Source organism: Chaetodon auriga, chromosome 23, assembly GCF_051107435.1.
Source record: "Chaetodon auriga isolate fChaAug3 chromosome 23, fChaAug3.hap1, whole genome shotgun sequence".
Classification (NCBI taxonomy): Eukaryota; Metazoa; Chordata; class Actinopteri; order Chaetodontiformes; family Chaetodontidae; genus Chaetodon; species Chaetodon auriga.
In genome coordinates, this window is record NC_135096.1 from 18,659,248 (window position 1) to 18,682,674 (window position 23,427).

The 23,427-nt window shown below is 48.3% G+C and overlaps 4 protein-coding genes across 7 annotated transcripts in view; 1 reads left to right on the plus strand and 3 right to left on the minus strand.

Annotated features, from left to right (window-relative positions):
* cybb (cytochrome b-245, beta polypeptide (chronic granulomatous disease)) overlaps window positions 1-9,911 on the plus strand; it is a 10,097-nt gene extending 186 nt beyond the window's left edge. The window contains exons 2-13 of the mRNA XM_076723336.1: window positions 482-574; window positions 2,115-2,225; window positions 2,415-2,499; window positions 3,209-3,357; window positions 4,295-4,476; window positions 4,911-5,043; window positions 5,173-5,265; window positions 5,900-6,153; window positions 7,375-7,537; window positions 7,611-7,757; window positions 8,298-8,422; window positions 8,717-9,911. Coding sequence (XP_076579451.1) covers window positions 482-574; window positions 2,115-2,225; window positions 2,415-2,499; window positions 3,209-3,357; window positions 4,295-4,476; window positions 4,911-5,043; window positions 5,173-5,265; window positions 5,900-6,153; window positions 7,375-7,537; window positions 7,611-7,757; window positions 8,298-8,422; window positions 8,717-8,834 — 1,653 coding nt within the window. The 3' untranslated portion in view covers window positions 8,835-9,911. The remainder of the gene's footprint in view (window positions 1-481; window positions 575-2,114; window positions 2,226-2,414; window positions 2,500-3,208; window positions 3,358-4,294; window positions 4,477-4,910; window positions 5,044-5,172; window positions 5,266-5,899; window positions 6,154-7,374; window positions 7,538-7,610; window positions 7,758-8,297; window positions 8,423-8,716) is intronic.
* Window positions 9,912-10,120: 209 nt separating this feature from the next.
* LOC143315867 (dynein light chain Tctex-type 1-like) lies at window positions 10,121-12,157 on the minus strand. The gene is made up of 5 exons (XM_076723391.1): window positions 11,994-12,157; window positions 11,499-11,540; window positions 10,940-11,063; window positions 10,689-10,766; window positions 10,121-10,581 (listed from the first exon to the last, which is right to left on the minus strand). Exons 1-5 carry the CDS (start codon window positions 12,027-12,029, stop codon window positions 10,508-10,510), a joined length of 354 nt encoding a protein of 117 aa, XP_076579506.1. The 5' UTR covers window positions 12,030-12,157; the 3' UTR covers window positions 10,121-10,507.
* Window positions 12,158-12,247: 90 nt separating this feature from the next.
* On the minus strand, window positions 12,248-14,542 carry LOC143315856 (uncharacterized). Of its 2 annotated transcripts, none has more exons than XM_076723373.1 (4): window positions 14,369-14,542; window positions 14,237-14,285; window positions 14,039-14,133; window positions 12,248-13,845 (listed from the first exon to the last, which is right to left on the minus strand). In XM_076723373.1, exons 1-4 carry the CDS (start codon window positions 14,537-14,539, stop codon window positions 13,456-13,458), a joined length of 705 nt encoding a protein of 234 aa, XP_076579488.1. In that variant the 5' UTR covers window positions 14,540-14,542; the 3' UTR covers window positions 12,248-13,455. The 2 variants fall into 2 exon arrangements, with proteins under 2 accessions (XP_076579488.1, XP_076579489.1); XM_076723374.1 differs by having other exon boundaries at window positions 12,248-13,877.
* Window positions 14,543-16,443: 1,901 nt separating this feature from the next.
* Window positions 16,444-23,361, minus strand: rpgrb (retinitis pigmentosa GTPase regulator b). 3 transcript variants are annotated; one of them, XM_076723285.1, is made up of 15 exons: window positions 23,242-23,361; window positions 22,362-22,487; window positions 22,181-22,273; window positions 21,601-21,663; window positions 21,366-21,524; window positions 20,888-21,037; window positions 20,619-20,777; window positions 20,157-20,312; window positions 19,959-20,083; window positions 19,621-19,812; window positions 19,286-19,472; window positions 18,897-18,991; window positions 18,750-18,809; window positions 17,435-18,376; window positions 16,444-17,401 (listed from the first exon to the last, which is right to left on the minus strand). In XM_076723285.1, exons 1-15 carry the CDS (start codon window positions 23,270-23,272, stop codon window positions 16,445-16,447), a joined length of 3,495 nt encoding a protein of 1,164 aa, XP_076579400.1. In that variant the 5' UTR covers window positions 23,273-23,361; the 3' UTR covers window position 16,444. The 3 variants fall into 3 exon arrangements, with proteins under 3 accessions (XP_076579400.1, XP_076579399.1, XP_076579401.1); XM_076723284.1 differs by having other exon boundaries at window positions 16,444-18,376; XM_076723286.1 differs by having other exon boundaries at window positions 16,444-18,376; window positions 18,897-18,986; window positions 19,335-19,472; window positions 23,242-23,343.
* Between the last annotated feature and the right edge of the window lie 66 nt (window positions 23,362-23,427).

Genomic DNA, 23,427 nt, shown 5'->3' on the forward strand with positions numbered 1-23,427 from the left:
TCAAACGTGCACAGATTTAGTTTGGAGTGAGGACGATTACAGGTATTTTTATCGTTGCCATCCTGAACCGAATTCAGAACTTCACGCTGGACAAAGTTCCTGCACATCCAGACTCGACTGAGGTCTGAAGCCTCAGCTGTCTTGTCATGTTCAAAAGCTCGTCCACGTCTGTGAAGCTGGACCCTCGAGTTAAATTCAAAGCTTCGGCTCCACACTTTTAGAAAAAATCTTTGCTTCTTTATTGGATAATTTCAGGTATTTCATGCAATTTGAAAATGATTCAAACAAAACAACCAGCCAACAGCTCCTGTTTAAAAACAGTTTGAGCGGCTCTGAGCTTTGAAATGCAAACTGTCCTTCAGGTCGAGGACGCGGCGTCTCTGCGTGTGATGAACCAAGTGTCAGTCCTGTCACCCGAGTACTGCGTTATCTCATCTGTGTAACTGTTATGACTCACTGTGTGTCTGGATGTGTGTTCCAGCTGGTCTGGTTGGGGATCAACGCCTTCCTGTTCGTCCATTTCTACATGGCCTTCCTGGTGGAGCGGTGGTTCTACACCAGAGTCCTGCTCGGGGTGAGTCCCACCTGCAGCGTCGCTGCGGCTGCACAGGTGTTCACACGACGGGCCAACATTTGCATGTAGATATGAGGAATTGAGAGTGCGGCTGAAGCGGTCGGCGGCTCCACCTTCACCTGCTCCACCTGTGAGATGCTGCTCCGTCTCCTAAAGAAGCATCACACACACTTAGTGCAGTGACAGAGTGTGTTTCTTTATGTTTTAACGCTTCATCGAGAAAAAAACGTCCTCAAAGGATGCAGGAGAGTGTGAAACGAGTCATCTCAAAAACAGGACGCAGTCTTTTTCAGTTCCTTTAAACTGCCCGGCGACAACATCAAAGCTCTTTAATAACGCAAAACTCCTCTTCCTCCTTCCTGAAACTGAACGTCCTGAAGCAGAACAGTGAGCAGAGCTGGTGAAGCTTAGAGATCAAACAGTTAGTCGATCGATCGATGAGTCAAAGGAGAAAATCCTTCTGCAAAAATCTGGACATCCATCGATCATTTAAGTCATGTTTTAGGCAAAATTTCTCTGGTTCCATCATCTGAAATGTGAATATTTGGTGATTTTCTTCGACGTTTTTGATGTTTGAGGCACACTGGTGACAGTTTGTGAAGCAGATCAACGAGAATCAAACCGAGTGAGGCAGAAAGTTCATCTTAAAAAACCCTCTGTGTGGATTTCCCTCACGCTGATCTGCTCCCACAGATTTCCTGTCACAAATCCTCGCATCTCCTTCATGTTTTCACTTCATGTTTTCTTCCGCTCGGCTGCACGTTTGTGATCTGCCGCTGCTTTCTGACCTCCTGATTTGTTAAATTTGGTCTTTGAGATTGGCCCCAGGCGCCTCATGAAGCGGCGTCACAGACAGAGTTTGATGATCCAGCTGAAAATCAAACTGCCACAGCACAAAATCCTTAACGCCGAACGGTGAATTCAGGCATCTCAGAGCTGCCGAACTCCTGCACACCTGCACTAATTGCACCTTATCAGCACTTCACACCTGAAGTAGGGCAGGGAAGTGGGTCTGAGGCGAAGGTCAAAGTTTGCTCTGTGGTCAAGGCCGGCGTCATGATACACTGAGTCAACACATCAAAGTGAAACGCCGGTGCTCTGACAGTCCGCCGGTGTTCTTTCCTTACATTCAAGTTTCAGCACAAACGGACAGAAAAGAGGAACAACGTCCAAACTGCTGCTTCGCATTGTTTTACAAAGACCAGACACATCATCAGCTCAATGTGGAGGTTCAGATGATCCTGGGTTTCACGTTTAAGATTTAATTTCATTCAGTATCTATTGATTTTTGAGCCGCCGTGGACATGAAAATCAAAATGAAAGCTGAATTTTAGAAGTTTAATTTAAAATTTGCCAAACATCACAGATCGATTCAGCTGGGAAGAAAATTTCAAGTTTATCAAATCTAGTCTAGTTTTGTCATTCTTCGGCTTCCATACAGCACACAGGCATAGATCAGATTTCATTTGCATTCCTTCAAACAGCATTAAGAGTACTGGTTTCCATAAAGTAATCTGATTACTGTCTTTCACGCCCTCAGCATGCTCTGTCGTGGGCCAGAGCTCCCGCCGCCTGCCTCAACTTCAACTGTATGCTCATCTTGTTGCCGGTTTGCCGAAATCTCCTCTCCTTCCTTCGCGGCTCCATCCAGGTATGCAGAAAAACTGTTCGACTCCATGTCGACATGAAGGCGACGACTGATCTCCAGCAAATGAGGACTGAGACCATCTGCTCGACAAATCTTTGCTGCTGTTGGGTTTAACTGATTAGTTTCTGCTTCGATTTCTCGCTGCTCGTTATTTTAACATTTGCAGTGTTTCTTTGTCTTGTCGGTGTTCAGTACTGCAGCCGCACAGCAGCTCGCCAACTCGATCGAAACCTCACTTTTCACAAGCTGGTGGCTTACATGATCGCCTTCCATACAGGTATTATTTGTGATTATATACAGATACTTGAAGTTTCTGTGTTTTTATTGTCACTGGAACAAAACAAATGTCATTACTGAACATTATCTGACCAAGCAGCAGCAAAAAGAAAACAGAAGAGGACCAGGGATAGAGCCCTGAGGTGCACCACAGCTGAGAGAGGCAGTTCTGAAACACCATAAATTAAATTCCACACAAATAAAGGTTATTATGTTGTGGTTGTTTCCTCCTCCAAACGAAGACAATGAACTGTGTCTTTAATTAAGAAAATACAAAGTGCTGATGATGTCAGATCATGGTTTAGGAGCCTATGACCGAGCCTTGAGGTCCTCCAGAGGAAACGTTTTAGCACTTAACATCTTTACAAATGAAGGTTATTATGTTTATTGTTACTTCAGCTGATAAACTGTGTTTTTATTGACACACAACGTTGAAAAATGTACTTTATACATTACACAACTTAAAACATGTTAATTCAGAGGGTTTTGAATCAAGAATAAAAATGGAAAGTCACAAAAGTCAAATTTACATAAAATGCAATCAATGAAATATTTATAGCTGGAACTTTGTTTTGCATTTCTGCTGCAGCTGAATTTTGTTTTTGCAGCTTCACTGATCCCATGTGACCCGTGACACTGGTCTGACATCAGTTTTGACTATTTAGACACACTTTGTCCTCTAACGTCTCTCCTGTCTCGCCTTCCCGCAGCTGTGCACATCATCGCACACTTGTTTAATTTTGAGTATTTCATGGACGCCCAGCTGAATCGCAACAGCAGCTTTCTGCCCTTCATTCTGTCTGAAATCGGCAACGGGGACAACGCCTCCTTCCTCAACCCCATTCGGACCAACGAGACGGTCAGTCGTGGTCACCAGAAAACACACGTTCATGTTCACATTTCATTTCGATGCTTCTTGTGTTGCTAAAATCTGTGAAAGTCCCACAATTGCAAAATTTGGTTTCAATGGGGAAAAAAAGTCGCATTACTTCATCTCACGTACTTCCTCTTCGGAGGTATTTGCCCTCAGATATTGTCATTGGAGAAACTTCCTCTTTGCAGATTCAGTTTTCAGCTCCAGAGAGGACAGAGCTGCCTCTTCAGAGCCGTCAAAACAGAAAACATGCAGCTTCTCGTCACCTTGACGTGAACTTTAATATCAAACAATTCAGTGTGCAGCAGCTGTGACACACGTATGATGAAATTCCTGCTAAAAACATTCATTCATTCATTCATTCATCTTCTTTACCCGCGCATCCCATTTCGGGGTTGCGGGGGGCTGGAGCCTATCCCAGCTATGCTAAAAACATCTCAATCTTAAAATTAAAACTCCTCCACTGCCTTTTTACTGTGAATCCTAAATTCAGAATGACGTCTGCTGTCAGTAACTGCCTTTCAGCTGCCGCGTCCACCTCTTTCAGCACGTTGACAAACCTTATTTCTAGACAAGCGTCCCACTTTAGCGCTGTCGCTAACCTGTTAGCTTTTTAATGTCCTCACGGCCCGCAGTTCGTTCCTCCCGCCCGCCTCAACGGTGAGAGGAACTATGACAAAACAGACATTTGTTTCTCGAGGGAAGTTAGCCAATGACCGTGACCCGCAGGGATGATTCAAGTGAGGAACTGTTTGAGGTGACGACCTTGTGACCGCGACCTACGCCGTGACGAATGATGTGTGTGGTCGTATTTGAGGAGAAAATGAGGGCAGAGAGTTTTGAAGATGATAATCAGTAAATATCTGAGTGAGTGAAAAGGCAGCAAACTGATTGTGACGAGTCAAACTGTGTGTGGATGCAGAACCCTACCATCGTCATGTTCACCACCATCGCCGGCCTGACGGGCGTGGCCATCACGCTGGCCCTCATCCTCATCATCACCTCATCCATGGAGGTCATCCGCCGGTCCTACTTCGAGGTGTTCTGGTACACCCACCACCTCTTCGTCATCTTCTTCATCGGGCTGGTGTTCCACGGCTTCGGGTGAGACGACACAAAACAGTTAATTAATCTCAGAGACCAGCCGTGATATCACGATGGTCATTATCAGAACGATGATCAATGAGCATTTATCACGTTCATATGAAGAGCTTCGCAATTCAGGACAAAATTAAAAGATCATTTACATGGAAATTATGGCTCAAAGGTCAATAAAACAAATGATAACATTCACTCATAATTCAGTTCATTGAACAGAAAACTTTGTTTTGAGAAATAATGTTTTGATGGAAAGGTTTGTCCTGGCGTTCACGCTGGAAAACTGCAGATTCGTCAGGCCCTGACCTCGACTCGAACATGAAGCTTTTGCAAACGGCTTGGACCTGGACTCCTGAAATGCTTGTTTCAGGTCCAATACTAAATAAAGTCGTGCTCATTATCAAATATCCACTCCTTGGCGTGTCGTTCGCCGGCTGCAGGCGGATTGTGCGAGGACAGACGAAGGGCAGCCTGGACACGAATAAGCCTGAAGTTTGTGCCGAACGGTTTGAGGACTGGGGAAAGAACGGGTCCGGCTGCGCTGTGCCAGAGTTTGCTGGAAACCCACCGATGGTGAGCTGCCTTTCATGTGTCTGCTTGGTTTGATCCTTTCATGTCTGAAAAGGGCTTTCTGGAAAACTTTTACCAACCAAAATACGTTTTTGAGCTGTGAGGAGTAACGTACTCTTTTCCTTTTCCCAGACGTGGAAGTGGGTGGTGGGGCCCATGATCCTCTACGTGTGTGAGAGGCTGGTCCGCATCTATCGATCCCACCAGAAAGTGGTCATCACCAAGGTGCGTATGTGCTAAAATGAAAGCGATGTAAACGGCCGCGACCTGTCAAAGAACATCGAAAGGCCTGACAGGCGACGACTTGAATGTCTGCGTATGGAGGGCTTGAGATGCCCGTGCGTTTGCTTGGCTGTTAGCAGGACGTCGGATCTCACTGAGATGAGGTGGAAAGCTTGGACCTAAACGACAGAAATGCATCTCTGTGTGATGCCATGCAGTTCAACAACACCTTTTAAAACCTCCGTCCAGGCTGGATTTACTGAACTGTTGCATTAGACTGCACTAGTTTTAGCAAGGTGTACCTAATAAACTGGCATCTGAGTGTATCCTGATGCAGGTCCAGACGAAATAAGAGCTCTGGTTTAAGCTCCTTCAACCAGAGGATTTCTGTCTTACTCTGTTTTATATTGATTTATTGACGACTACAATGACAAAGCGAGGCACGCAGGCGTCAGCTCGGCCTCTGGGAGGTTGCGATTGGAGCTTTTCATTGTTTCCTGACATCTTTCTGTACAGACAGTTAATCAAGTAATTGCTAAAAAAAGAACTATGGATCAATAATGTAAGTTTCAGTTGCATCCTGTGTAAATATGACGTCCCTGATTTGCACTCTAACAAGCCCACACCTGTCCCTCAGGTGGTGATGCACCCCTCCAAGACTCTGGAGCTGCAGATGAAGAAGAAAGGTTTCCACATGGAGGTGGGTCAGTACGTCTTCATCCAGTGTCCGTCCGTCTCCAGGCTGGAGTGGCACCCCTTCACCCTGACCTCTGCCCCCGAGGAGGACTACTTCAGCGCCCACATCCGCATCGTCGGAGACTGGACTCAGGCGCTGTACGAGGCCTGCGGCGGAGACAAAACCGAGACTCAGGAGGCCTGGAAACTGCCCAAGTATGACAGCAGGCGAGGTGGTGATAAAAGGGGAAAACTGTGTCTGAAATTGCTCTTGATTATATTTGATTGCAGCCTCCGCCTCCTCGATCCAGCGCTCCTTTGAAAAGCAGGCAGCAGGGATCGCATTGACAGCCCGCAGTGGTTTATTGTGAGTTTTCCAATTCTTCCCCTTTCAGGAGTGAGCGAAGAGGCAGAGAAACGCTGAAATCATCCAGTGCTTCCACCCCCGACGTCACATGAGTTGACCGACAGGCAGCTTTGTTGTGTTCTCTGCAGAGCGAAGAGCGACGCCTTTGTTCAGAGGCGCCGATCAAAGTGCCCTCAGGGTTACAATAAACAGCCCAAACAGCAACCAGGCCGTCAAACACACCTCAAACGTGGTCTGATTGGAGTATTTTTTCATTGTTCTACTGCGAGTTTTACTCAAAGAAAGGATCTGGGTCCTGTAGAGCATCTCAGCCATGAAGGTTTCAATCGGTTCTACTGAACAGCAGTAACACTCTCAAACCTTTTGAACAGTGATTCAGTTCTTGAACTCGTCCTTCAGGAGACGCTGTGTACTTCTTCACTACACTGAGTACTCATGGCTGCAGTAACATTGGGTGAATTGAGGTACAAATATCCAGCACCTTTAGAGTTTGTCTTAAACCTTTCCTGTACTCTACAGCGTCAATAAATCCTCCATTAATACTTCAATTAATCTGTAAGTAGTTTCAGAAACGCAGGGACAGACCCAAAGAAAATCTCTGTACTCGTCCTGTGTACAGTCCCAATAAAAATATGTGTGAAATATTTAGAATATTTGTTCAAAATAAAGGCTCAGAAACTGAACTGAGGAGGTTTCTGACACGCTGAAGTAATCCTGATCCCAGAGATGGAGGAAGTACTCAGATCTTTCATTAAGTAAAAGCAGTAAAACCACAGTGTAGAAATACTCTTTCCTGCTCCTCCCATCTCTTTGGTGAAGGTGAAATTAATTATTTTACTGCTGTGCGGCTTCATCTATAATAGTACATCGTGTAGTACTGCATAAAGTAACTAGAAGCAGCATAAACACAGAAGATGAGATGCTCCTGGACACACGCTGATGGACAGTTGGAGGACACGTGATTATCGTTTATCCAGAACGTTTTGATGTCCTTCACGCTGTCGCCATCCTGACCAGTTTATGTGTGTGTGTGTGTGTGTGTGTGTGTGTGTGTGTGTGTGTGTGGTCAGGCTGGCCATCGACGGCCCCTTCGGGACGGCCAGTGAAGACGTGTTTCGCTACGAGGTGGTGATGTTGGTGGGCGCAGGAATCGGCGTGACTCCCTTCGCCTCCATCCTGAAGTCCGTGTGGTACAAACGCATCCAGAACAACCAGGAGGTGTTCACCAAGAAGGTGAGGGAGGCCGTCACGCCGGCGACAAACAAAGCAGCTCCAAGTCCACCGGCTGACTCTTTGTCCTCCGCAGATCTACTTCTACTGGCTGTGCCCGGAGACGCAGGCCTTCGAGTGGTTTGCGGACCTGCTGCAGTCTCTGGAGGGGCAGATGGCGGAGAGGAACATGACCGACTTCCTCAGCTACAACATCTACCTCACCCGCTGGAAGGAGACGGAGGTACGACGGGCTCAAAGCGCCGCTTCACGGCCATTTCTTTTCCTCAAGCACTGGACAGGAGTATTTCTGCTGCTGTATGCTTCTACTGCAGCTTTAGATTCCACCAAAGGCTCCAAAGAGGCACTTTGTACAAACTACAAGTACTACAACTACTCTGGTGGCTTCATTTAAATAATTCTGCAAAGCTCAGAGAGGTGAAAACGGTCAATATTTTACAAACAGCAGCAAAAGTTTAGAGAAAAGTCCAAAAAATACAATTTAAATTCTTCTTTAATCATCTGAGGACCCCTCACATTGATCTGCTGACCCTCTGGAGGGGCCCGACCCTGACGTTGGGCCCACTGGCTGAAACAGCTAACAGTATAGGAAGTATTTTAAAGTAGCAGGTGGAGATACTGTTGTTGTAGTGGTACTTGGATGAACGTCAGCGTGTTCCGACCTTTCAGAGGTTAGTGTTTCACCTCGACTACGACAAAACACTTTCCGAACTCGACATCCCATAATTCTGAGTTCAGAAACACATCGTCCTTGTCTCGCCAGGCCGCTCACTTCCGTGTCCACCACGAGGCCGAGAACGATCCAATCACAGGGCTCAAACAGAAGACGCACTACGGGAAGCCCAACTGGGACAACGAGTTCACCAACATCACGTCGAAGCACCCGAGGTGAGGCCCTGCACACACACACACACACACACACACACACACACACACACACAACCCTAATACTACTGCACATCGACTGATAAGTGTTACTGGTACTGCTGTTCTTACTCATACTAATACCGGTTCCACTACTGTTACTGTATAAATATTACTGTGACTGCCGTTTCTACCTCTGCTATTACTACAACGACTGCTACTTTTACTAGTACTGATACTACCGCTAAGCTCCAGGACTACCACCACTGCTGCGACTCGTAGTACCGACAGCCGCGGCTTGTGTTTGTGTCCCTGCAGGTCCAGAGTGGGGGTGTTCCTGTGCGGCCCCCCTCAGCTGGCCAAGTCTCTGGAGAAACAGTGTCTGTCTCACTCTGAGGCCGACGTCAAGTTCATCTTCAACAAGGAGAACTTCTAAAGACGGCCAGCGGAGACAAACGCACGGAGGAAACGTCCCAAGTAGCAGCGAGCAGGTTCACGGCGGCCGGCGGTTTGGTGCTCACATTACGCCACAGACGAGGAGCCGTTTCTCAGAACGGGCCGAGGAAACAACACGAGCTCCTTCTGCTTTTCTGTTACATCAATCGCTGCTTTCAACACCTTTCTTCCTTCTTTAAAAACTGGTTTAGCTTTTCATCTGCCGCTCACGATGGTTCAAACTCCCCCAGTCAGGGAGGCGAACGGCCCTCGAGCCAGGCATGAAAAGCAGCTCGGACAAACTGCTTCAGTGCTTCCAGCTTTCCTTCACGGAGTCCCGGAGGAGGACTTCAGCACCATCAGTGGACTTTGTGATTGCAATTTCAAGTCTTTGTACTTCATCTCCCTGAGACGCCTGACTTCCCTTTATCTCACCAGGATGTCAGGTCTTTTTGTGATGTGTAGACCTCTTAACACCAACATACAAAATCCTGCAGGATGCCTCCTGTGTGAGCCACCCCCTCGGGAGTCGGCTCCGATACCCACAGCAGACCAAAAGGTGTGACTACACACCTGTGGGTAGGGGAGGCGTTCCTAAGGTAGAAATGTTTAGCTCTCCCCATGCTCGGGGTCTTTCTTCATTCTACCGCTCGGGTGATGATTGACCTTTTTCTTTGCAAAGGAAATAAAACCTTGTCGGCCGGCAGAAGTCTCCATTTCATTCTTCAGCAGCAGCAGAGAATTTCCACAACAACTTCTTCTTCACGTTTCTCCGCCTTTGTTGTTTCTGTTCTGAGCTACCTGCAGTCAAAATCTGTGGATGTGTTCATGCTAATAAAGCTGATTCTGATTTTTTTTTTCTTGTTTTTCATCTGGTTTGGTTGGAAAATGACAAAAACCAGTTCCCTTCTGGTTCCACTGTGCTGCGTTCACCACAGTCAGTGATCATTCGCTGAGAATTCAACGACTGAAATGTTTTCCAGCTTCCAGCTACATTTGGTGGAGGATGAACTCAAAGTTGGCCTTTTCTGACAGACTGCACCTTTAAATAAAAGTAAAAACGGCTCATGTCATGATGTCAGTGTGCTGCTTGTTGGTCGTTGGTTTGTTTCACTGTCATCAGTGAATTTCCTTTTCTGTGATCCGTCCACGAGTGACAGAAGACAGTTTAAACTTCAGGTCCTTTTCTGATCTGTAGCCGCAGACGACATTCATTCATTCATTCATCACTCATTCATTCAGACAGACATTCTTTAATCACTGAAGAGAAACGGCCGGACTCTGACGTTTGTTCGTAAATCTCTTTATTTTCCTGCAGCCAACAGCTCTGAGTACAAAAATCCTTCCTCTCGCTGATGTGATTCACATAACAAAGATCAGGGGAAAAAAAACACAGAAGAAGAATCTGCTGCATGCTGTCAGGCCTCAGCGAGTGATAAATAAGCCAAACCTGGAAGCGTTAAAGCACGACATGAGAAGAGAAACACAGTACGATGGTGACGTTCACATGCATCTGAAGGCTGCTGCCTGTTCTGCAGAGGTGAAGGCTTCCAGCTGAGCACAGGGTGTGGACGTGGACTGTGGCACTTGGTGGCCCCCTGCTGTTCACGGGAACACAATGCAGGCCTCCTCCGGCGGTGGTGGTGGTCATTTATCTGTGTGTGTGTGTGTGTGCTATGCAATAGCCACAGCAAACACACTGACCACACAGTACATGGTGCGGTTTTCCCATCTGACGGTGCAGCTTCCTGCAGACACAAAACCACAAACAGGTTCACGTTTGGAGGCAAATGGAGGAGTGAGAGGGAGCGGAGGAGAAACAGCGGGAGTGAAAGGAGCTGGAAACTCTGCTCACCGTCCACAGAAGTGTCCCAGTAGCAGGAGTTGGCCGTGTGGAGGCCTGCTCCTGTTTTCTGCATCACAGCACACGTCACTGTAGGGACACACAGCCACAGTAAACAGCTCATCAGGTCAGATCTAAAACACACACACTGATATTTTGGGAAATGGGGACGGGAAGAAATTTGAACTGCTGAAGAAGAAAATGTCACTGTAAAATCTGCAGCAACACAACTGAAAGCAGCGCGACAGCCGACAGACACACACCGATGTACTTGTATGGTTTCCCCTGTTTGACCAGCTGTGTGAGGCAGCGCTCCACGATGCTGGCCGTCCATTTGTTCACCTGACTCTGGCTGTAGTCGTCACCGCCGACGACGTTCTCGATGCACTGAGACAAAACACACACAACCAGTCAGTGTCTGCGGTCATGTGGAAGTCAGCCGGTGCTGCTTCGCCCCGAGGAGACGGAAAGAAAGAGCGAGCGCTGATCTGCACCGAGCAGCAACAGATTCTGATCATCAGAGAGTCCAAAATCCTCCCGTTGAAGAGGCTGGAACAGCAAACGATTCATCGATGATCAGATGATCAAAATAGGTGGATTAAAATTTTCTTTCCATGAAGTGCTGCAGCTCTAAACAGTCACAAGCATTTCTGGAAAATATTTTAACAGGAAACATTTGGACAAATTAAAAGGCCGTTCAGAAACTGGACCTCTGTAACAGCAGTCCACACAGATCGTGTGAGGAAGAGTCAGAATTTCACAACCTTAAATCTACTTTAAAGGGGGACAAACGGAGATGCTGTAGCTTAAGTTTGACTTTACCTCTTTGACGATGCTGTCAGCTTCTTCAGAGCTGAACGAGCCCTGAAAATGAGACCCAGACAGCAGCAGGTTATCACTCACACTGGACACACAAGGTTTAAATACATCACATGAGAAAACTGCTAAAATGAACTCGAGTAAAAGGTAAGAAGAATGAGATGAAAACACAAACAATAAATCAATATTAACCTCAGCGAACGTATCACATCAGAGTTTAGCATTAGGACCCGAATACAGGAACCTTTCACCTCCATCACCCTGCTAACTACCACAGCTCATCAGCTAATATATATATATATATCTATTATATTATAATACTATTTAATAATATATCTGGCTATAATATGCAGCGTTTTCATAAGATCTTGAACCCCAAAAACAAGCGTTAGCATCACAAATCATCTCGGGCGTAGCGTTAGCAGCGGCTAGCTTGGGTAGCTAGCTTTTAGCTATCTAGCTGACATGTCAGAAAAAGAGGTCGACTCAGGGACAAACCTCGTTGCCGTTATGATATTCCTCCATTCCTCTCATCTGCTGCCGGTCCAACGTAGTGACGGTCTTTATTTTTTCAGGTGAAAACAGAAGTAAAATCGAACTTCCACGGAGAAAAACACGGAGGAGCTGCGGGCTTCCTCCGAGCTGTCAACACTCAACGACGACCAAAATACACCACGAAGAAGAAGACGGTTAGCTAACTGCGGACACCTGCTGGTCGCGACACACTTTAAAACTTAAAAACCCGAGAGTTTATTTCATTAACACATCCGCAAAACGTGAGACTTTTAAAGAAATATCAGTTAACATTTTGTGATACTGGCTCGAAACGTGTTAAGACTCACCTCTGAGACGTGAAATGTGTCACTCAGTTCCTGGCATCAACTTCTTCTTCTCTTTCATCTCCCTCCTGCTCTTCTTCTTCTGGAAAAAAAAGTCAACCTGTCTGCCGTCCATATTTCTAATTTCATGCATTTTCTGCTTTAATTTAATTAAAAACTGATGAAATATGATGAATTGATGAGTATTTGTAAAGGCTGAGATAGTGTGACTTGAAATTTAAGTTTGTAATCAATCAAAGCTAAAATTCAGACCTCAGGATTTCTATTATTCTGGCTCCAGCCATGATCACCAAAACAGTTCCCTCAAAAATAACTAATTATTTTATTGAAATTTCAAAATTTTACTATTGTCACTTTTAATTTTAACCAATCTGCAACTGGTCCCACAGGAACATATGTGAATTATTTGTCACTTATGATTACATTATATAATAAAACCCATATTTTTCGACAGAGCTTGGTGGACATCTGCTGTTTTGAGACACGTTTTTGAAACTTTCTGATGTAAAAAAAAAAAAAAAAAATCTGACAAAAAAAAAGCTGACAAAATCTAACAATGTCCAGGTGAACGACGCAGCCGACGAAAGGTTTTTCAAACAGACATCATTGATGGAGTCCAGTGTCTGGTGTCTGCAGGTTTGTCTGTGAGACAAACAGGACGACTCCCGTTCAGCTTTATATCAAAACGCTTTACTGATGTCTCAAAAGTCCAGGTGATAAAAACTGAGTATGAGTCAGATAAATGAGGATAACAGGTCAGAATATAAAACCTTCAAATGCATAAGGATCACATGAAAAGTGCAAACGTGCTCAAGGACACAATAAATATGATTATTTACATCCTCAGTTTAAAACACACACACACACACACACACACACACACACACACACACACACACACACACACACACACCTTGAGGCTCAGCTGCTGGGCAGGAAATATGTGCCACACCACAGAAACTCCAAACTTTAAGTGAAAACCGCCCAGCGACGTGGCAGCACTGGTCATACTGGTGAGCAGGAGGCTGCGGGTCACTTGTGAACAGAAAGTGTTGAAGCTGATTTCACATCCTGCTGCTGCTTCACAGTAAAAGCATTCACTGGTGAAACAAGGCTGGCTTTTATTGTGAAGAAGCTACAGCTGCACGTCGCTGCTTCGATGTCTCTCGAACAAACGTTTCCAGGAGACGCATGGACACGTTTGTCAGAGGACACAAACCAGCGTTTTGGTGAGTAACACTGTTCACAGGAAAAGTCCACCGGCTCCTTCCAGTGGGACTCTGCTCCGCCACCTGAGAGCTTCTGATTGGTGGGATCACAGAACGCTGCAGGCTCCAGAGCGAGGGCCCCGGGCCCCAGAGGGCAAAGACGGCTGCTGTGCTCCGCCTCTGTTGGTCTCCGGCTCGCTGCTCCCAGCAGCGGCAGAGGAGGGAAGCTCGCCCTGCGCGGCGGCGTCCCCGCGGACCGACGCCTCTGCTGGGGTCTGGTCCCTGTCGTCGGTCTGCTTGGACCTGGAGGAGGACAACCGTCTGAAGAGAGACAGCTGAGAGGACGGACAGAAGTTTGAGAACAGAGCCTCCTGATACGACACCAAACTGAGATGCTCTAAAAACCCGAACTTTACGTGGAAAAAGTAAAAGTCCAGCAGCATCAGTCCAGATGGGGCCGATGCATTTCAGAAACAGACTCTTTAAGTTCTCGTACCTTTTTGCTGGAGCCTGATTGGCTCGTGGAGCCGCTGTCTGCCGTCCCATTGGCCGCTCTGCTGCCGTCGTCGGGCTGCTCTGTGACTTCAGCTGCTGTCGATAAAGAAACGGGTTTGATTTACGGTTCCTTCATGATTCGTCTCTGTGGACGCAGCGTGTCATCGCGGCGTCCTCTGATCTGTTTGATCATGTTCACCTTTCTGCTCTTCGTCAGCTTTGGATTCTTCCTTCAGCTCTTCAGGCTTCTGCAAACATCAGGTGTTTCATGTTAGAGTCAGCAGGAATCATTCGCTCACTCATTCATTCATTCATTCATTCATCAACTCACAGGACTCTCAGCCTCCTCGGTCACTTTCTCTGTCGACTCATCCACACTCGGGGACGCTCCCTCCTCCTCCTCCTCCTCCTCCTCCTCCTCCTCCTCTTCCTCCACACCGTCCTCCTCTTTCTCTTCTTCGTCATCTTCCTCTTCACCTTTACTCTGAGCGCATCCTTTCATCAAATCCTGACAGAAAGAGTGAAAGAAGACACTTTCAGCAAGAACCAGAACAAGTTTCTGGTCCAGCAGTACCAGATCAGGTCCTGTGGACCAGGTCAACTGAGGTCAACTGAGGTCGAGGGAGTCGGGAAAAGACTAAAACCCGGGACACACTGGGACGGGTTGGTGCTGATCTGCGTCTTTCTTAACGTTATCTTTGGTGCCGGATGAAGGAAATCAACTGACTCCTCTGGACGACAGCAGGGAATGATGAGAAAGGACCACGGCACGAAGACAGGAAGAGGAAAACAAACCTGAAACCGGCCAATCAAAACAGCCGACGTCACCTGAAACCGGCCAATCAAAACAGCTGACGTCACAGTTCCTGGAAAGCTGCCGAAAAGACGAGATTCTCACACTGAAGTTATTTGTGTGGACGGTTGGTGTCCAGAACAAGACGTCTGGAGACGCCTGTGTCTTTTCTGGCATTTTAAAGACAAAACTATCAATGAAAGACAGAAAACTACAAAGTTTCACAGAAGATTGTTGGAATCTGTTGGCTGCAGCCCAGAATTCACTTCTGACATCATTTCTCTCGTCTTGAGGTTTTTGGTGTGACCGTTTCAAAACTTCACCTGTTTTTCTTCCAGTTTGACGCGTTCTGCAGTCGATGAAGTCCAAACTGAAAAAGCTGGAACATCAACACATCGCTCTCCTGACAGAAAAATCCCGGTTTCATACGTTTTTAAGCATTTCTGCACAGGATCACATTTGGTACATTCTGCCCCCCCCCCAAAGCACAATGGACTCTCTTATCTGTGGTTGGACAGTTGGACCAGGACGCTGAATAAAAACATGAACACTTCAGTAAATCACCTGTAAATTAATCTGTTAATCTGATGCGATTCCCGTTCATCTGCACAGAAAGATGAGCTGGAGCGACCTCATGCTAATGCTAGCTCACCATGCTAACATGAGCGCCAATGCTAATGCTAGCCTCAAAGCGGATCTTCAGTCACAAGAGCAGTTAAATGAAGTGAAAATAGAACGCTGACACAACATCAACGTTACAGCCTCTGACAGAAACACAGGAGGAAGAGGAGGAAGAGGAGGAAGTCTGAACAAACAGCACACAAAAACTGAAATGAAATAAGACATTTATTAAAAACACAGAAGAAGAAGAAAGAAGGAATGAAGAGGTGGAATAATTACTCATGAGCATGCAGAGGGTGAAAGCATTTAAGAACCATTTTCCTTTGACCACATGGCGGTCGAGATGCTGATTCTTCACTCTGACGACAGAATTGATCAATGCTGAGCCACATTCAACAGAAACCAGAGGAAATGTGCCGCGCTGCGACGCCATGAGCACAGAGAGCGCAAAACAAAGCATCCAGAGCCAAATCTGCTCATTCATCAGCTGCCACAACGACAAGTAAACAAAGACAAACGTTAGAGGGGAAATGAAACTGTAAACAACATGTGAGACTGACGAAACGACGGCATGCAGTGACAGAAAGAGGAGCAGGAAGGCACGGCGTGTGATTGGCTCCAGCAGGAAGCAGGTGTGGCTCTTCGGACGTTCTGCCTCTGAACCTCACGCTCCAACGGGTAAACAGGCGGTAAACACGAAAGAAACGAGTTAAACCAGGATTAACCACGAGGATGCAGCGGCGTGAAGCTGCTAACGCGTCAGCAAACAGCTATCCATGTTCTTTCTGAGCTGTGTTTGACTCATCTCCATCAACGCAAGGCCGCGAGACGCAGAGTCCTCCGCGCTGGCCCTTTAAGAGCTAATGCTAAGCTAGCCTCCGCTCCATGGCTGACGAATGAGATGACAACATCTCTGTGACATCATTTCGACGTGGAGATGTGACGTCGGCTCGTTTCCCGATAGATCGATAACGACAGGAATCGAGTGACTTGCTACTTCAGGTTGAGGTATTGAGGTAAAACGTCGTCCCAGAACTCCTCTGACTCGCCCGCTGCCTGACCTTTGACCCCTGACCTGAGCTGACTTCTATTTTCAGCACTCTGTCTTTTGACCTCAGCAGACTTTCTCTTTTTAACAACCTCTTCTTCTTCTTCTTCTTCTTCTTCAGCCTCTTCCTCCTCAGCCTCTTCATCCTCCTCATCCTCTTCCGTCACTTCTTCTTCACTCTCTTTTTCCTCTTCAGCCTCTTCCTCAGCACTCTCTTCCTCTGCTTCGTCTTCCTCCTCCTGCTCTTCATTTTCACTCTCCTCCCCCTCCTCCTCTTCTCCTTCCTCATCCTCTTCCTCACTTTCCTCTTCATCTCCACGCTCTTCTTCCTCACTACTCTCCTCCTCTTCCTCCTCAGCACTACTTTGTTCTTTCTCCTCTTCCTCTTCTCCTTCCTCTGCCTCACTCTCGACATCACTTTCCCCCTCCTCTTCCTCACCCTCACTTTCTAAATCCCCCTCTTCTTCCTCACCTTCCTCCTCATTTTCAGACTCTCCTCCTTTGCTCTCTGTCTCGTGACTCGAACCTTCCTCACTTTCCCCCTCCTCCTCTTCCTCCTCTTCTACATCACTTCCTTTACTCTCTTTCCCTTCAGTCTCGTCTTCGCTTTGACTTCCTGCCGTCCCGCTTGCTTCCTCTTCCTCCTCTTCCTCTTCATCCCTGCTTCCCTCCTCCTCTTCATCCATTTCGGAGTCCTCAGCTGGTTGAAGGGTGTCGCTGTCTTTATCATCGTCTTCTTCTTCTTCTGTTATTTTCTTGATACTGTGACTGACATCTTCCTCCTCCTCCTCTTCTTCCTCGCTTACGTCTGCACTCGTTCTCTGCTCTTCCTCGCCTTCGCCCTGACTCGTTTCCTGACTCGTCTCCTTCTCGCCCTGACTCGTTTCCTGACTCGTCTCCTTCTCGCCCTGACTCGTCTCCTGACTCGTGCTGACGTCGGGACTCTCGGGTGCAGGTACGATGTTGATGCTAACGGCGGATTTGTTGCTAAAATCGGCAGCGTAGGATTCTGATTCGGCGTCCCGCTGTTTTGTCGCGCTGCGTTTCAGGACGCCGCGGCTGCTCTCGGACGGGGACGGCGACGGCGAGCTAAAGCGGCTTCGGGACGCCGCCTCGTGTATCAACGCCGATCCGGCCGCGAGCGAAGCTGCTCCGGCGAGCAGGCTCAGGTCTGACGCCTCTTTCTCGTTTTCCTTGACGTGTTTTTTTGACTGAGCCTCTTTTTTGTTTCTCTCGTCTTTAGATTTTTTAGAAAACTCTGCGTCTTTAGATCTTGAGTTTGTCTTCCCCTCAGCGGGCAGTCGAGGTCGACCCGAGCTCTCGTCATTCGAAGCATCGCTCAGGTGAAAGCCAGGTGAGCCGGTGGAGCGTCTACCTGCCGTCTGACCGACCGGCGCCTTACTTTTGACGCTGACAGCTTTCGGCTGCACTTGCTTGACTTTGGCCGCCGTGGACTCGGAGCCGACACCTGAACCCGTCTTTCTGGTTTCAGGACTTTGTTTGTCTGAAAGCTTCCTGCCAACGTCGATCAGCTGACTTTTCCCTTGAACTGGGCCGAACCGCCGCCCGGTTGCCGCCTTCCTGATGTCGCCGACGCTTGGAGGCGTGTTTTTACTGGGTTTCCTCTGCAGCTCCTCCACAGCCAGGATCAGATTCTCTTTGTTCTGGTTGGTTGTCTTCGGTCTCTGAGAGGCCAGAGAGCGAGCGCTGTGGCCAATCAGGAGCTCGGTGGGTAACGCCTGGCGAGGAGAGGCGGTCTGGATCTTCTTTTTTTGAGACTGGGAAGTGGAAGAGAAGCCGCTCTGCTTCCACAGCTTCCTCTCTCTTTCTTGGTCGTCTTTGTGGCGTTCATTGGTCTTACCGTGCTTACCCTTCCTCTGTCCCGGCACGAGAAAGCAGAAGAGGACGAAAAAGAGGCATGCATTAGAGAGGACAAGAGACGTGAGACGAGAGTCGAAAAGGAAATGTGAACTCTAAGACAGAATGATGGAAAATGTTCAGCAGGTTTCACAGCTCTTCCCCGAACCAGAGGTGGAACATTAGGCCGATGCTAAATGTCTCAGAGCAGAGAAGCTGCTCCTTTAAGGCGGCCATTTTGGATTTCCAAACACTGAACGAAAGACTTCATTGATTCAATTCAATTGATGGTTATACATGTAAACAGGAAAGAAATCAACCTCGGCGTGTCGAACTGTGAAACGTGTGAGAACGACGGGAAGGTGGGAATCAGAACCACAGAAGAAGAGTTACCTTCTGAACTGGAGACAGACTGAGTGTTTTGTCCCTGGGGTCCATCTTCATCACGTGGGTCTATCAGGAGGAAGGAAAAGGAAAATGAGAAGCAGAGTCCTCCGTGTTGTGCTGGTCAGGGATCAGCGTGGACTCACGGTCGCTCACCATGTTCAGGAAGTCCGTGGTCTCTCCCAGGCCTTTAACGCTGTCGCTGTCGCTCAGGCTCTCCACAGCGCCGTCTGCCTCGCCCCCCGTCTGCCCTGACGAGGAGGGAAACCACAGGAAGTCAGTCCAGACCATTCGTGATTCAACCTGCAGCACTTTCACTAAAACATCGGAAACAATCACATCTGATCGTCACAGTTCTTTCAATCGGCTTCATGTCGGTGCAAACGCTAAACGATCAGAGGAAGACGAGAAGGAGATCAGTGAATATCAGCAGGGAGGAAGCACAAGCAGAGGTGGACGAGCTGCTCGGACAGGAGGATGATCAGCTGGAAATGAGAGGATGAGGAGGAGGAGAGGAGGAGGTGAGGAGGAGGAGAGGTAGGTACCCTGATGGTTTGACCCTGCGCTCCCGTGTTGGTGAGTGCCGTTCAGCACCTTTCTGTGGGTCAGCTCGGGCGGAGGCAGCCGGGGCGGGACGGTCTGGCTGGAGACGGGCGGCGGCGGGCGGAGGTAGCCGGGCGTCATGGCGGGCAGCGTGCGGAACATGGCGCCGAACTGGTCCGGAGATCTCTCCTGTGGGGGAGGGTGAGATCAGCCGGGAGTCATGCGGTAGTGAACGAGCCAATGGGTGGCTGCCATTAAATGCGATGACATTTAAAGGTTTTCATTTCCAGGCGAAACAGGTCACATGACCAGTGGACGCCGTCAGCTCTCCACGCACCCTCTCCCTCCTGCGAACCCGGGCTGAGAGGCTCCTCTGCAGGGCGGAGGAGTCGGCCGTGTCCCCCAGCAGCTCCACGTATGGCTTCTCCAGGAAGTCCTCCGTCACGTCGTCGGCCTCAAGAGTCACGCCGCCGCGGCTAAGATCCCTCGGCCGAGCCAAGACCACCATGTGACATCCGCCGCACGTCACCTGAGCAGACACAGCACGAGATAAACTGCATTCAGAATAAATCTTCTTTCATTTTAAAGGTACGACATATCTGTGAATCCATGTTATCAATATCTTTCCAATAATCAGACAGAAGAATCGATGAGCGGCAAGCAGGAAACACTGACCGCCTGGACGTCGTAGCGGAGGAAGCGCGAGCACAGCGTTGGTTTGAACTGGTTGGTGAAGTTCTCGTCTCCCAGGCCCAGTTTGCCGTGTCTGCCATCTCCGAACGTGTACAGCACGCCGCCGTCTGAAAGAGAAGCAGCGAGGGTGAGGCGGCGTCATTGCGCCGGAGAGAGCGAGCGAGGCGTCGGCTTGCTCACCTGTGACGACGGCCGTGTGGTTTTCCCCGCAGGTCACCTGATGGACGCGGCCCCTCCTGAAGTGCTCGACGGGCCGCGGCAGCCGCGACTCGAAGGTGAACGTGCCGTGACCGAGCTGTCCGAACTGACCGAGCCCAAAGGTCAACAGGTCGTCCTCTGAGAGACGGCAAACAGGTCAAAGGTAAAGGTGTGGTTCAGGTGTGGTAGAAAACATTTCATTTCGCTTTCATCTTAATTCTATTTCCTCTTTTTTCAGACGTCGCTGTCAATCCTGGAATTTCAGAAAAATCCTAAAATAAAAGGATTTGAAGTAAAAAGCTCATAAAAACGTTCAGACTGAAAAAAAAAATGTGAATGTGTCAATAATAAATTCTGCTTCACTTCCTGCTGTGCTCCCGTCGTATTTCCTGCAGTCACCAGAGGGCGCCGCCTCGCAGCAGATGAGCTCCGCGAGGTTGTTACCTGTGAGCGCCACCGTGTGTCCGCCGCCGCACGCCACCTGGACCACCGGCTGCTTGATGCTCTTCACCCGCTGAGGGACTCGGTGGCGCGGCAGCTGCTCGGTGCCCAGACCCAGTTTGCCGCTGTCGCGCTCGCCGAACGTGTACAGAGCGCCATCGGCTGGCAGACACAGGAAGTAAAACACAAACGTTAAACCAGAAAGTCTGGAAAAGATGAAGACCGCCAAATGTGGCTGAAAGCTCTGGAGCAGCGGTACGTTTCTCTCTCACCCGTCACAAAGGCAGAGTGGTAGTATCCACAAGACACCCAGCTGATTGGCCGTCCCACGCTGACTTCCTGCGGCGAGGAGGCGTGGCTCTCCTTCCCCAGACCGATCTGACCCTCCGTGTTGTCGCCCCACATGAAGAGTTTCCCGCTCGCTGTGAAGGAAGAAGAAGGAATTAAAGACGCTCTCTGTTTCTGCTCGGCCTTTTCAGACAGGAAGTGAAGTGCAAAGTTCACAAACGAAACCTGAAAACATCAGTATTTAAAAAATAATGTCAAATTTTAGACTGAGAAATTTGTTTTACTGACAAAAATCTAAAAAAAATACTTAAAAAATATCAGTTTTAGTCATTTTCTCTGAGCATTTCCTATTTGAAGATCTACAGAAAGAAATAAAGAAATCCGCACTTTAAAATCAAATTTTACATTAAAAATGTGATTTAGTGCTAACGTGCTAACGTGAGCGGGGCGTGTGAGAGTCACCTGTGAGAGCGGCGGAGGTGTTGGAGCCAGCAGCGAGCATTTTGATTGGTCCGTGCGAATCGAAGGCCGGGACGGTCTGGAAGGACGTCCTCTCCTCGCAGTCGCCGAGGCCCAGCTGACCCTCGCTGTTCCCGCCGGACGCCAACACTTTTCCCTGAGCTGCAGAGGAAAGCCATGAGAAAGGACCGAAAGGTCTGACATCATGGCAAAGTCGAGGGGGCGGAGTCGAGCTCACCTGTGCAGATGAGGGTGTGGTTTCTTCCACAGGCCACAAGGTGAACTCTCTCAGATTTAAGAGCTGAAAGGACACAAAGCAGATGATGAGGAGCTTTTCTTTCCGGAGCTTTCCCTCGGTCCTCTGGGGCTTCATCGGGCGGAGCGTTCACGGCCCTCGCGGGCTTCCGTACATTCACACTTTAACGCTTCAGACTTAGAGATTCCGCTGCTCTCTTATTCTAATGATATTAATAATGTGGTGTCAGCAGCCGTTCGTCTCTCAGCCTGTCTCTGTCTGTCCAGATTAGACCAGATTACGGACCCTCCAGACTGGGATTATAATGGGAGCAAATCTCTGTGATAAAAGACTCAAAGCAGACTAAATGTCTTTACTCTGCAGGTTATTTTTGTTGTTTGACTGAAACATTCCAGGTTTTATTCGGGCAGAATGACTTTGATTTCTCCTGTCCAGGCTGAAGGAGGCGCCTCCTCCTCCTCACTCCTGCAGGAGGAGGCTGAAGGCAGCTGTCAGTGGCAGCCCTTACAGCTCTGTGTCTGTTCAGACTGGAGTGTGGAGCACATTTGGTTTGCGGACCGACCTTTGACACAGGTGGGCTTGTTCACGGTGGCCTTGGACCCCAGGCCGAGCTGGCCCCAGTTATTACTGCCAAACATGAAGAGTTTCCCGTTTTCTGAGGACACAGAGGCAGAAAACGTGACATTAAAGAGTAAAACTGAAGAGAAGCTTCCCGCCGTCAGACACCTGAAGACGTCTCTCACCTGTGATCAGCGCCGTGTGCTCGTCGCCGCAGGATATTTTGGACGGGACATCATTTTTCAGCCAGAATTTACTCGGGACGTTGTCGGCAAATTTGCTCTTCCCGAACGTGAAAACTGCTCCTGATTCTGATGGAGAAGAAGAGACGGAACCCCGATCACTTCATCGATCGCTTTTATTGATCGCCTTTAAATAAAAGATGAAATCAGCCTTCGACGTGTTTTCATGATCTCTGGAGAAGAGGAAGAAGAGATGAAACCTTCCAAAGCAGCGATACTTAAAAATACTCCAGTCAAAGTACAGGTGCAGTAGAAGTACGGCTTTGAAGTATCAGGAACAAAGGAGCTCACTCGTTCTGATGCTGGATTATGATTAAAGCATTAATGTGTGAGCAGCTGATGAAGGTGAGGCTGATTTTAATCTCACCTGGAACAAAAACGCAGTACTTCCTCTGAAACGAGGACGAGCTGAAGTACAAAGTACACACAAGTACCTGAACAGTGTACTTAAATACTGAACTTGGTGTGCAGGCTGCGACAGAATAAAGCAAAGCAAACATTTGCCCCTGACATGAACACATGAACTCATGAACACATGAGGCTTCACGCGCTGAAACGTGCTCGTGTTTCACCACAAAACGCGTTTTAAAACGAACTTTTTGACATCTTCACCGCCCGAAAACAGAAAAGTTTAATGAGGTGAACTGATCAGACAGCCGTGAATTAAACAGACACGTGAACACCTGGAGGGTTAAAGCGGACAGGCTTTATTTTCCGTTAGCCGGCGAGCTAAAGCAGAAGCTACACCGAGCTACAAGGCTTCGCCACAATGAAGATGGCTTCGTTAGAAAAGAGGAAATCGTGGATACGTGTCGGTTTTTACCTGGTACGTCGTCCTCGGCCTCACCTGCCATCTCTGCGGGACTTTAATCCGCTTTGCTCGGCGTCGTGGGCGTGTTGCTGCCCCTTCTTGTTTTCGACTCTGACAACCCGGAAGTAAACAGAAGTTCTCCTAGGCTACGACGCTGAGCACGTGACCGTTAAAGCGCCGTGACGTTCGTTTTGACGC

Coding starts and splice junctions, on each gene's coding strand:
- LOC143315856 (XM_076723373.1), bottom strand. CDS start 14,539: ATGAAAGGATGCGCTCAGAGTAAAGGTGAAGAGGAAGATGACGAAGAA. Junction 14,286..14,368: donor CCGAGGAGGCTGAGAGTCCT/GTGAGTTGATGA, acceptor TGATGTTTGCAG/AAGCCTGAAGAGCTGAAGGA. Junction 13,846..14,038: donor AATCAGGCTCCAGCAAAAAG/GTACGAGAACTT, acceptor GTCCTCCTCCAG/GTCCAAGCAGACCGACGACA.
- rpgrb (XM_076723284.1), bottom strand. CDS start 23,272: ATGGCAGGTGAGGCCGAGGACGACGTACCAG. Junction 22,488..23,241: donor GGCCGAGGACGACGTACCAG/GTAAAAACCGAC, acceptor CTTCTCCATCAG/AATCAGGAGCAGTTTTCACG. Junction 21,525..21,600: donor CCACACCCTCATCTGCACAG/GTGAGCTCGACT, acceptor TTTCCTCTGCAG/CTCAGGGAAAAGTGTTGGCG.
- LOC143315867 (XM_076723391.1), bottom strand. CDS start 12,029: ATGAGAGGAATGGAGGAATATCATAACGGCAACGAG. Junction 11,064..11,498: donor CTGACAGCATCGTCAAAGAG/GTAAAGTCAAAC, acceptor GTTTTGTCTCAG/TGCATCGAGAACGTCGTCGG. Junction 10,582..10,688: donor CTGGGACACTTCTGTGGACG/GTGAGCAGAGTT, acceptor TTGTGTCTGCAG/GAAGCTGCACCGTCAGATGG.